This window comes from Styela clava, chromosome 9 (genome assembly GCF_964204865.1).
Source record: "Styela clava chromosome 9, kaStyClav1.hap1.2, whole genome shotgun sequence".
Classification (NCBI taxonomy): domain Eukaryota; kingdom Metazoa; phylum Chordata; class Ascidiacea; order Stolidobranchia; family Styelidae; genus Styela; species Styela clava.
Window position 1 is genome coordinate 8806085 of NC_135258.1, and position 13747 is coordinate 8819831.

The window sequence follows — 13747 nt, forward strand, 5'->3', positions numbered from 1 at the left end:
ACTTTTGCATTTTCAGATCACAGATCAACCCTCTAATATACTTAGCGATATTAATCAAAAATACGTGTCAAAATACTCAAAAACCTAACTCAATTTTATAGACAAGTTCAAATTGGATTTGTACGGATATCGATTTATATTTTCTATCATTTGGTTGAATACATTAGGCTAAGTAATTTGAAAACTAAATGATGCGTATGACTACCTTGCTAAATCTATCTTTACGACCGTGTCTTATAATTAAAAACGGAAGCTGTAATAATACGTTAGAGAGCCCTATATTTGATGTGATTTACGGCACCACGTATTACAATAAGTTTACCTAATAAAATAAAGAAATTTTTCGAGTGCGAGTAAATGTAGATGACTAGATAATTATTCAAGAGTGCTTGTACGTTTCTGTGCAAAAGCTATAATTAATTTGTGCAGTCAGTGTTCGAGAATTTTTGCAAGTTTGGAGAATTTGACTAAGTTTGACCAAAACAGGAGGCTTTTGACCAGTATAAAAAATGCTTAATTCATGTTAATTCAGTAAAAACTGGCCCTGGTCAGAGTTTTTGAACTGACCTGCATAGCAATAGCATAGGTCAGTTTCAGTTGGATGTTTCGTGAATATATATAGCTGACGAAATAATATGTTGAAATCAAGAGGTCTGTTTTGACGTTATTGTTTTTGAGTTAAATCAAAATTTAATAAAAGTAAACACAAATAGATTATAGCGTGTTCATACCAACATAACATGTAGTAACAACTACGCTATGGATTTAAAGGGATTTAATGTAATGTTTTGAAAAGCGACGGATTAAAGAAATTTGAGCTAAATTTGGAGAAAATATGGCAGATAGAATGTTACAAGTGTCGTTTCGGTTTAGGAGAGTATGGCACTATGAAGAATAGTATCTATGTAAGGATTTAGGTTTGTAAAGTATGGACGCGATCCAACTTTGCACCGACTTTACATAAAAATTGCTATCTAAAGGCAGAAAGGCAATACAGGATAGGTGAAGAGTTGGTGTTAATTCCGAACAAACATAAAATAATCTTGTGATAAAATTCTAATAAATACTACACCAGGAATGATACAAGAACGGGAACGCTTCAAGGAATCTATCTTAATATGAGCTAAACTTTAATAAGAAATGTTATTTTTTATCTTAACCTTTTGCCCTAAGAATATCCTGATATCCACTCATTTAATGTGTTCAATTGATATTTAAAAATAAAAATAAATATGTATATTTTTTTATTTGTACTGAATTGTTTTCAGTCTGAACAACACATCTTTAGAAATCTGAGAAAAATCGAGCATATATAATTTCCATCAATTAGTTATAGTTAAATTTGCTTCTTAATCCTGACAAATTGTTCCAAGTTATTACAATAATTTTAGCGCCTCAATTTTACCAAAAGGAGATAAATCTCCCAATTTATTCGCATTAACTAGGTGAGACATTTGTTTACTGTTCAAGTATGAAATATTGAGATATCACGGCTACTTGAGCAATATATCTATAATCCACGCTTGATTGAAAGTTTTAATCTCGGACGTGTGGCTAAATCGAGACATACTTTTGTCGCTTCTAAGGTGCGATATAATAAACAAGCGCGTGTTTAGGTGAGAAGCTTTCTCCTGCTGGCTTCAATCGTTCGGCTGCTTTGTAGTTTAAAGCATAGATTAGACGTTATTACTTCAAATTTGTTCTAGGCGAAGCTGAGCTAATGCCGACATGAGAAAATTCATGTATTTTTTTACCATTGGTATAGCGTCATTTTTTCAAAAATAATTCATAGCTATTTTTGTTTCGTCCTATTCAGTCTTATTTTTATCTACCTAGCTAACGTTTTGTGCCAGAGCAGACATTGTCTTACTTACCATTGAGTAAAAACCACAAGACTACTATACCAAAGAATATTTTCGATATCGGGAATTTTGAGGAATTTAGCAGACTACGATGGCGTATATTATCAGCACAATCTGTGATTATCGACCGAGAGTCATTGTTAAACTTATCGTCGTCTTACTGATAGCAGGAGCACGATCTGAATGGTGGTAAGTCTTGTTATTTGTATTATTATATTACAATGATGTAATATTATGTACAGTGTGTCCAATTTCGTCCAAAATCCCAAAAAGATATTGTGGATATTATTTTTCAAATCAGAATATACCGATAGTGAACATAATAGTCGTAATTAATCTATTCTGGACATTGAGTTACCTGATAACATAACTTGAATAATATTTAATAAAATAGATAACTTAAAATATCAAATCAACAAGTAAAACCCATCCCATGTATGTTCTATATCATAATGATTTAGCCAATAACTCTTCCCAGCATCATATATCTATAGTAAATGTAAAAGAACGGCTAAATATTTGCACTTTCACCCAAGATTATCAAATTTCAGTTCAACTCGGTGCTTATATTTGCATTAATTTTACCAAATAAGCTTATTTGATAAAAATAATGTTTTTTTTTCCAATATTTTCTCACAGTTTTGTGTAATTATAGATTTGATCAAAAAACACATCGTTGAATAAATAAACTTTTATGGTACAGAATAGCCCCAAACTATAAGGACGCTATTATTCTGCACTACATCGTTTGGTAGATTTCTGATATGATAACTCAAATTTAAATGACGAAACATGTAAAACTCAATAGAAACTCAAATAGAATTAGTGCGTCATTCTTTGTAATACTCATAATATTTTGATGTAGGAAAATATCATTCTTATTGAAATAGTAGAACACAATGATTTTTTTTAAGATCTATCTTTTTGATGTTTTTTGACGAGGTTCAAGTAGGGAATTTTGTGCTCGTTTTGCCAAATGTAAATATTATATAACAAGCCAGACTTTTATATAGAATGAGGAATAAGTTTGAAAATAAATATAGAATTAACTAACATATACCAGATAACTTTTCAAAATTGAAGTATATGTATCCGATCCAAATATCATCATCGAACAAATTGCAAAATAGAAATGTAAATGTAGTACAGCAAAAAGGGTGAATATTCTACATTTTTAAGGCTTTAGCATTTGTTTGATTTACTTACTGTTGTGTTATCACCATTTCACTGACATGCTACTTGTTCGCCACAAACCGTAGCAAGACCCAGTTACCGCCACCCATAATGAATAAAACTTTTAGTGTACAAAAAGTGAAAAATATTTTCTAAATCCGATTTGAATAGATTAACGATCTTACCCTTTGTTCTGCCATTCACCATTTATTGCCAAAATGCCGTCAATATATGGTAAATTAATGGGAAACCTAACAACAAGCGGCGAAGTGTTAACGGGAACTATAGTTTGACCCGTGACTGGCGACGGCTGGCAGCTTACTCTTCAAAGGTAACCTTGACTCAGCCTCTGAACTATTAAACGTTCCATTTAGGTAAAAAGCAAATTTGCCCACTTGTAACTGTTGATTCGTTTCATCCAAGCTACAGATGAAAATTACGAATATCTCTTACGCATATTTCGTATCATATCAAGACATTAAATAATATTCTCTCAATTTCATTTTTACAGGGAATTGGGGTCGAATAAGAAGTCTCTGAATCGAGCCGCTGATGAAAGTATTCCTTGTAGTGAAATGCGAAGTTTGTCCCGCAGTCAGCGGACATTGTGTGAAAGATACCGAGATCACATCGAATTCGTGAGCGAAGGAGCAAAAGAAGGAATTGATGAATGTCAATGGCAGTTTAGAGCAAACAGATGGAATTGTACGACCGCCGAAAACAAGAAACGAAATGTTGATCTCAACACTAGCACTTTGTTCGGGAAAGTGATTGATATAGGTAAGATTCATTTTTATTTTTGGGAGAATTTATATATATGACGTGGTTCAGAGAATCTAAAAGTTGTTTTATGAAACTACTACAATATGTTCTTGCGAAAAATCTGGTAATAGTTGACAGTTGGGACGTACGAATGAATGGGTTCCGTCGTTCATCATCTTTTCCACACAAACACCAACCGCGCACTGCATTGTGGTCGACTTTTATGACTGTTTACATTCACAACTTGCCAAAATTATCAGAACCAACAACGAGTTTTTTAACTAATGCAAACGGCCGCCTGCGCAATGAAATAATATCCATTTCGTTTACGCTTCGTTGTTTTCCGCAATTAAGGCTACTTAGCGGTTTTTGATGATGCTTCAAGATTAAGATAACCCAACTAAAATCCAGCTGAGATGGCAACCGTGACCTCAATTTTGACCCTGTATTTTTCTCCAACCTCCCTCTAAAACATTTGTTTCGGCGACAGGAATAGATAGCGCTCCATCCGTTTTGACGGAATAAAAACAATAAATACGACCTTGTTCATACACCCTAATAGCTTTCTTTTGATTTCCGATTTCCAAAATATAGATGGAAGTGATTTTGACGTATAAATGATCCAATATTAGGGGTTTGTATATAGAAAATCTATTAGCCGTGAAATGCGTGTAAAACCTAAAATGGCAGGCTTCTATCAAAATCAACACATTTCCGCTACATCAGTTCATGCCAGTATTCCTAATGTGCAGGAAGTTTTCAGAGTTTTATGATAGATTTGAATATCTTTTTTATGGCCGTAATGTATGAGTAATATATAGACCATAACAAAATTATTGAGCATTGAGTTCGTAAAACTGAGTTGTTGCTCAATGGTCAACCGGACTCGCTCCCAGTTTGGCTCATAAGTTCCGAGTTACCAAGTGAACTGTGTCGATTGGTGTCATTTTTATTCAACCGTTATTTGATTTGATTTGACAAAGTGGATCGACAAAAGTTAAATAGGTTTTATTAAAAGCCACAAAATTTTTAGGACAACGTTGGGAACATACAGTACTGATGTACTGTAAGTTTTTATCTATTCTGGGAATTTCTAGTCATGGATCACGCGCTAATTCAAAAACAACAAACACCGTACAAGCTTCTTAGATCACAATATTATGATTCGTTTACGCTTCGCGATAATGGAAATAGCGCTTTCAGTTTTGAGAACACGAACGTCAATCTTGAACTAGGGCAAATTTTTCCATGGAGGTGCGATAATTATGACCCATACCGAGCTGCGTCTAATTTACGAGACCAAAATTTTCGTTATGGCAAAAGTTCATGTCCACCCAACCAAAAAGCTAGACAGCTATCAGTTAAGGTCAAAATTTCAGCGCCACAAGTTCAATTTGTTGTGAAGTAAACTAAATCAGTTTTGACGACCAATTGTTTTCTGATCGTTTTAAAAACAGATCCCCTGACTTTAACATTCTAATTGATCAGTAAAAATTAAACCAAGAATTCCCATTTCGCTCAATTTTGTCGAGTCCGCAGGTGTGAGACGTTTTGTAAACTTCTTATCATGCGGAAACATGTCTGGGATATCTTTCAGAGTTGTTCATGTACTTAACCAAAATGTTATAATTGCTGGACTAGGCTAGACAATGTCAATCTTCAAAAAATCAATGTAGTCTTTATTTTGGTTTCAGTAATTCCATTAAATGACATACATGGCAACGAGAAGTAAACAACTATCAATATTTTAGAAAATAAATAACAAACTTTAAATGTTTCAATAGTAAAAGTAAGAGTAACATCTACCAGTGTCGAAACAATTTCGGTCACTCTTCTTCATCAGAGCAAGTAAATTAGGATCGCTTTCCTTACAAAGGCTCAAACTCTAGGTTTGTGTCCTAAACATTATTCGAGAGTGGGTAAAACAGGCAAGAATGTTTAAACAATTAGAATAAAGTACGTGAAAGCGAATCCGGTGCTAATTTTTCAATTCAATGAATAAAGAAAATAGGGTACACTAACTGTGTTAAATTCACTATGTGCGTCACAATTTGTTTTCTAAAAACTTTGAACAAGTTGGGGGTGGCTGAAAACTGTGATTTCAAAAAGATCTACCATGACATGTAAACTACCACGATGTTTTGGCTGGATTAGTTATCCCAACATAAATGCTATTTATGAAAGTATTACATTTTGTCCACATTTGCTATTAACTGAATTCATATTATTTTAATATATATGAATCTCAATAAAGACGAGTATACCAAAACGATCTTAGCTAATGCCGTTAGCATGCTTTTGGGTATATATTTTAGGTATTTTGAGTGTTTAAGTTTGAAACACTGTAGAACTTTCTGACTTCGAGTACACGCATGCCGTTCAGAGTTTGGTTAACCATCACACCTGTCTCCTATGGGTCAGCTGTTCTCAAAAACACGACCCAATTCACATCCAGGTTATGGCAGATGTAAGTGCTTCGCAATGCTTACCTCCAAACAAAATATTAAGTTTAATAATACACTGAACGCAAAACAGCGTTGCGTGTGCGTATGGGAAGATTTTAGATTTTGTACAATTTTGTGGGTAACGATCTACGCATTTTCGGTCACCTTGTGGTGACATTTGACCTATACGAAAAGAAACACAAAACAAATTTCTCTTTGATTCCCCTTTGAAGCGTTTTTACATCTAACAATAAATTTTTCCTGGGTTTAGAATGTTCCGCCCTGACATGAAAATTAGGCTGCAGTTGTCGCGAATTAATCAAAATCCAACCCCAGATGACGTCCGTCTGAGTAGGTTCGGTATCAGGTTACTTGCGGTGACGTGTATGGATAAAAAATCAGACAGGCACTTGAGGGAACAGCTGGTACAAATTGGGCTGAATTATTCACTTAATATCATTGGGAAGATTATTCTTAACACTATTTGAAATTAGTTTCAAGATTAAGTTGAAGTTCAAAAATCGCTTTACCCAGTTTGTATCGACCCTCAGTTTGCGGTCCCAGTCTCTAGAAGCGTGAAATTGTTTTCTGGGTAGGATTATTCCGTCCATCATCACCAAAACTAATCTTGGCATTCGCCAATCTCCAAACCCACAATAGTCACAGTGATTTCACACAATACAAGTATTTTGAAACACGGAAGAAAAAATTAGAGTGAAGTGAGTTCAAATCTGAGCCACTGAGTACATATTCTGGTTAGAATTGGACCCTACCGCATTTACATTGGTTGGCAGGAAATGCTGTTGGATGAGTAATGGCGTTGACAGCCGTTTGATATGCTGAATTTTTTGCGAAGCGATCATCAACTAATAACAGATATATTAATCACACTTATAAGCAATTTTACCGCATCATTCAATTAACACTCGACAAACTTTCGTCACTCAGGCGATAATTTCATTTCATTGGATTTCAGCACATTAGCGCCTCTATGATGAATTGCCAAACTACATCATTTGGGCGGAAGAGTAATTGTTGAAATCATAGATGATATATTTCGATTCGAATAAGAGATACACAGACAAATTCACAACAAGCATGAAGTTTAAATAAAACTCTAAACGTACCTAACATGATTCGTGATTAAATATTTGTAACCAAACTGTCTAATATGATTTTATACATCGTACTCCGATTTAAACCGATTTACTAATACTGTTGATTCATGAAATCATTTTCTTTTGTTACAGGAAGTCGAGAAACAGCTTTTACCTACGCCATATCCGCCGCAGGGGTCGTCCACAAGATTGCCAGGGCATGCAAAGAAGGAAAACTCGAAGCTTGTGGCTGCAGTAATCAGGCAAGACCAAAGGGCCTTGGCGCAATGTGGGTACGTACAATTAAAATGTTGGAAGATTTGAATAAAATAAAACCATTGGCTTGAGATGAAAGTTAAATTTCGCACATCGAATCGTACGACTTTAAGATTTTATCTAGCGTGCTGTTAATTGAATACCAGTTAATGCGTCGTAAAGTCAATTTCCGTCGATGAATACTCTTGTTGTGAGTAACGTTAAGAGCTATTCATAACTCTGAACCAACGAATGCCAATTTCATAAAGCCAAATTTAGCGTGAACGTCATGCTCAGATCAACAGACACTCATTAAAGATTAAGTTAAGTCTGTAATATCGCGTGTTTTCTCCCATCGGCAAGCTACCGTTGATAAATGCATGTTACACAAAACGGAATGACGAAAGACAGGATTTTGCTAAATTTCAAGCCATTAAAGCGAATCTTTATCTTTTGAACTTGTTCCCTGGTGCAGATGGCATTATTTAGTTCAATTTTTGTGCCCTGTCAAAGTTTTTGTATAAAACTAATATCTCTCAATTCAGGAATGGGGAGGATGCGGAGACAACACCGACTACGCATATGGATTCGCAAGAGAATTCATTGATGCTAGAGAAAGAGACGTACAATCACCACGAAGCCCAGAGTCACGTGCCAAAAAAGCTATGAACATCCATAATAACGAAGTTGGAAGATTGGTAAGTTAAACATTAAATTTGAAAATGTTCTCTCGAAAGGGTGTACATCCACCTGCCTATATAATGTATAAACAGTAAAAAGTATTGATGGCCTTCAAGCCAAAGCTTTCCCCACACATACACGCCAAAACATAGAGATTATAGGATTTCTTTTGGTCAGAGGTTAGGAAATACAAGAAAATATTACGACAGCTAATCCAATACCATCTGAAGTTTCATGGCTTGGTTTACCTGGTGGATCGAGAAGGATACCCGTACCTTTCTACACATGCAATGATATAGTAACATAGTAACTTATTGCTACATAACTTAATCCAAAAATCGGTATTGGTACTTACATGATATGTTCTGAACATTTGTTCCAGATTTTACTAAAAAATTTACGAGAAATTGGCACGTTTTACGCCACGGCTCATTACTTGTTCACAAGTAACAAACTAATATTTTGTTATATGCAATATTACACCGATTTTCATAAACAACCTACTTGCGTATAACGTACCGTGGGTTGACAAGCGGTTACGTGAGTCTGGGAACGACAAAATCTTTGTTTGCCTTCGCTACGCGCAACTTAGGAATCAAACGCAAAACAAGACAATAGGTAAAGAGGGACGTAGGTGGGTCGAACTTGGGGATACGTGCCATTTACTGCAAAGAATTTGTTGAATGCCTATCATTAGGTATCTACAGATTTACCTATATATCCCTAAAATCTCAAATTTGATCTTGTGCAATGTAAATTCATATATAATTTCTGACCTTGTTTCAAGTCAGTTCTTAGTATTTTCCATTTGATATGAGAAATTCAACGAAAAAAATCGTTTACAAACAACAAAAAAAATGGTTAAATGAGATAGAAACCTCATTTAAATTTAAAAAATTTAAGGGTCATGGCGTGTATTATGACTCGTGAGTTCTTAGGAATGTGAAGCAAGTTTAAGTTCAACCTCTCAAACCATATCGGTACCCGCACATTGCGCCCTAGCCACATCAAAAGGGGTTAAGAGTCAACATTCATTACTTATTTTTTACTTTGATCAACCCACATGTTCTAGTTAATTTCCCAGAGTAATGATGCATAGCTTGACATGTTAACGGGGTGAAAAACGAAAATATGATAAATTTTAGTTTTTTCAATTCAAATTTATAAAGAGGAAAAATTCTTTAATGAGTGATCACGCAAAAAATGAGAAGATAACACTTACATAGTGTATATATTCTAAAATCATCAAAATACAGATTCCATAACTTTCCTCTAATCGCATTACAGCGACAAATAAAAATTGAGATTTTTTGCTCTGGCAATCAATTAATTAAGAAAGAAATGATAATGCTCATTTTTGGAATTTAGAAAAAAAGAGTTATGCTTCAGGAGGGCGTGTTTGCATAAGAACGTGACCCTTACGCCCCGATACCCCCCATTCTTGCGACATTGCCTGATATACTGAACTTTTTCGTGAGAACTCGATGTCGTTAACCAAAAGTCCTCACCCACCACTCGGGTGTGTTTAATTTACCAAATACGACATCGTTACATGATATCATCCGCGGCTAAATATTATCGACAGCGCAAAACTAATTTGTCACAAAAATAAGGTTTTATCACACTAGTAATATAGTGAAAGAACGTAATTTTGAGTGTTTGCTCGGTAACGTTACCGATGACGTACTGGCTGTGTTTGTTATGGTGATAGCTTATAGTGCAACCTAATCTCAATGCTGCTCCCGTTGAAATTAGAAGTTAGACTAAGCACAGTCAAGCCCGTTTCGACTAATTTTGTACTAAAGATCAAATTTGATCGACAGTGATTTTATGTTATTTGAATTTTTTTCACACATGAGGGGACTTTTGGTCAAAAATAAATATTTTTCAAGTTTCGTATCAATATGTTTTTACAGGCTGTTGTCAGAGCAGCGCGCCCAACCTGCAAGTGCCATGGGGTCTCAGGATCGTGCAGTCTGAACACCTGCTGGCTTCAAGTTCCTGGTTTTCGTGAAATTGGCGAAAAGTTAGAGGAAAAACACAACAATGCAATTGAAGTCAAGGTCACCAAGCGTGGGGAATTAAGGAAAAGAAAGAGAAGTAGTCCAGATGTTGGAATGATGGATCTCGTCTATCTTGATTCCTCTCCCGATTATTGCAGCCCCAACCCTCGAACAGGGGTTCTCGGTACGAAAGGTCGTGAATGCAATAAAGATTCATTTGGAAAAGATGGATGCGGGTTTCTATGCTGTGGAAGAGGTTACGATTCATTCACAGTAGAAATAGTTGAAAGATGTAACTGTAAATTTCAGTGGTGCTGCGTTGTTAAATGCCAGAAATGTAAGAAACGTGTATTGAAACATATTTGCCGATGATCTTGCAATATTGAATAGATCCACAAAGTGGAACAACATCAACTTGCTTGAATATGCAATTGAAACGACGTTTCTGCCACAGAATGAAATACGATGCAGGGCGCGCATTCCGATGATCAAAAATCAAGGACAAAGTGCGTTTGGGTTGATGCATAAACTCTACATAGGAAGCCCAACAATCCGTACTTATTATTATATATTAAGTGCGAATGGAACACCTCTCGGACGAATATAATAAGTCTGACTAAACCAGTTTTATTCGTAATTATTTTGTAGAATGCAGAATCCGTAATAGCATTATTAATATGCGTAATACTGTAGACATGTTCTCAAAGAGCTGCATTTCAACTACACCACATTCGTGACTGATTGATAATTTGCTGCCAATAAACTGGTTATGTTATTTTTATATAACTTAATATGTTTTTGTATATTTTTATGCTGACACTGTGATCGAAATTTTCCAACAATAAATATCAAACTATTTATGAGTTTTCTATCTTTCCAGAATTTCAGATATGTAACTCCAACTAAACGGAAGATATATTAGCATAACCAAAAAGAAGTAAAATATGCAAACCTACCTCTAAATCTGAAAAAGTAGTAGGTCTGATATGATATTTACAGCTTAAAGTCGACAAATATATCATAAGTAGTGACAAAAATTTTCGCTTTAAAGGTTTATAATGAAAGCTGTAGAGACTGCTATTTGACGACGTAAATTTTATTAACTTCCCATAGCATATTTCCTTTACTCACATACATTTTGTTCAATCTTGTCGTACATAAAAGGCTGAAGAATCTGCTTAACGTTTAGAATTGTTAAATAACGGATGGCAACATTTTTTTAGGCGAAACAACTTTACGCAAAGAACCAAATTTGTGAGGCATTTGCTCCTGCTGAAGAATGAAACCGAAACAGTACCGAATATTAAATTTCACAATCACGATATTTCCCAAACGTGGTGGTTTCAATTAAGCTATATGAATGATTTGCTAGAAAGACGCAGCAACCAAACAGAAGCACAGCTTCGCTGGTTAGATTTTTTACGTGGGAGTCATGGGCTACGGTTAGGTTATTTTCTTTGCGCTGTATCAACTTTACAACCCTTGCTTTGGCAAGAATACCCAAGGGACTGGTATATATACCTGTATACCGTAGAGCGCAGGGGAAGTCATTTCTAGTAGCCTATCACGCTACCCATAGCCTACACTCTTCGGCATGTCAACATTATCAATGATGGCATCTTAAACCCCCATATGAAAATATCAGAAACATATAAGAGGCATTTTATAATTTAATTTTGATTCATAAGCCATGACCAAAAAAAATACGTGATATATAAATCCTGCATTGTATACTTGAATACCGTAAGCTCACGAACATGGTAGAGCTACTGGATAGTTCACAAGGTAATATACAAAGACATTCATACCTGTCAATAGTCATTACTACTGATAGCGATTCCCTGGTCAGCAACAGCAAGATACTAAACTAGCAGGCGTACCGTTAGGACCACGCTTGCCGTCGCGAATCTGATGGTTACCTACTTACCTTGGACAGCTTGAAATATTTGAATCTCGCAGAATTGGGCACGAAAGGTATATCTAAATATCGATCTTTTTTTGTAATTGTTGTTGTTGCTGAAGGGTAAAAATAATGCTTTACTCGTTCTTCCTAAACTGAACTAATACAAGTCTTCTGGGCCTTTTGTTGTGTTTATTTGTAGGCCCAAGTTCAAAATACGAATTGTGTCAAACCCGAACTTGCAATTGACAACTAAAGTCAGGCCTGACAAAGCCAAGTTAATCAATATCATGAAATACATTACAAAAGCAATTATACTTAAACATTCGGCGCTTCAGAAGTATGTGTACCAATATGGAGGCAACTATTTTTTTTTTGCCTATTTTACATCAAATTGTGCAAAGGGACTGAAACCTATGGCCATTTGGCTAACAAAGACAGTCCCCGAACCTGACCTAACCTGATACACATACTTCGGGAGTCCCGAACATTCTGTCTTCGCAGCATTGAAACAAACGTATCTGTAAATGTAATGGGATTCATAAAAGAAGATAATCCCCAAAAGGACATGATTTTTGTTCATATTCATACGCAAAACCAGCATCACTCTGTGAATTACTGGGATGTGGTGGGCAAAAACACCAAATATTGAAACTGAAATTCTTGGATGTGTTCAAAATTATAAATATATATTCGGATGTGGAAAAATCACAGTGCGTATAACCATCAGAGAAGTAAAATGAAATAAATTGAATTTGTGCTTAAACATTAAATAATTATAACGTTGTAAATGTAATATTTGACAAAAATAAATTAAATGCTAGTACACAAAAGTATATATATACTTTTCTCATTTGTTTAATTTCGTAATATAACTAACCGCGTGTCACCTGTACAACAATTAAGATAAACTATTATTTCTAAAAATACCGTTGGAAAGTCTAGCTTCAATCACACGTTTTTTTAATTAAGTCACTAATTGCATATTTGACGGATACCTTGAGTTATGAACTTGGATAATTCGACAGAATACTTCGAATAATTGTATGTTGAAGTTGCTATCAATTGAACAAATCTGTGGGAAGAAAAGTTTATTTTGTTACTTTTGTATTGCATCCGGAAGTTTGGGTTTAAAAATTGTTTAATTAAAGATGTTGCGCAAAACTTTTTTTGGGGTTTCCTTGAAGTTATATATCCACTACAGTGGTATTTTGAATGTCATGAAGTCTACAATTTGCAACAACAAAGGAAAATGGCCAATATAGAAGCACTACCATGTTGGCACATTGAATACACACGTTTTCACTCATGTGCGATTCTACATAGTAGTTCATACAGCCACAAGTATGTAATTGCATTTGCTTTGATCACTTCCAATAAGATTGCAGAGCAGTCAATATTTGCCACATGAAGCCATTCATAATTTTGGTCAGTTCAATCTCTCCCAACAAACAACCATCCATGTAATATATTCTTACTAACTTGCTGCATCATTCATTCTTTTTTAGCGGTTCACCAAACAATAGACCAAACAACAGTCGCCGTTTATGTTTGCAACAAGCCAGATTAA

General features: G+C 35.1%; 1 protein-coding gene across 1 annotated transcript; it reads left to right on the plus strand.

Annotated features, from left to right (window-relative positions):
* Positions 1–1588: 1588 nt before the first annotated feature.
* LOC120339773 (protein Wnt-5-like) lies at positions 1589–11138 on the plus strand. Its single transcript, XM_039407973.2, has 5 exons — positions 1589–2051; positions 3547–3815; positions 7492–7631; positions 8139–8291; positions 10191–11138. The coding sequence occupies exons 1-5, from the start codon at positions 1954–1956 to the stop codon at positions 10647–10649; spliced, it is 1119 nt and encodes a 372-aa protein (XP_039263907.1). The 5' UTR covers positions 1589–1953; the 3' UTR covers positions 10650–11138.
* The last annotated feature ends 2609 nt before the right edge of the window (positions 11139–13747 follow it).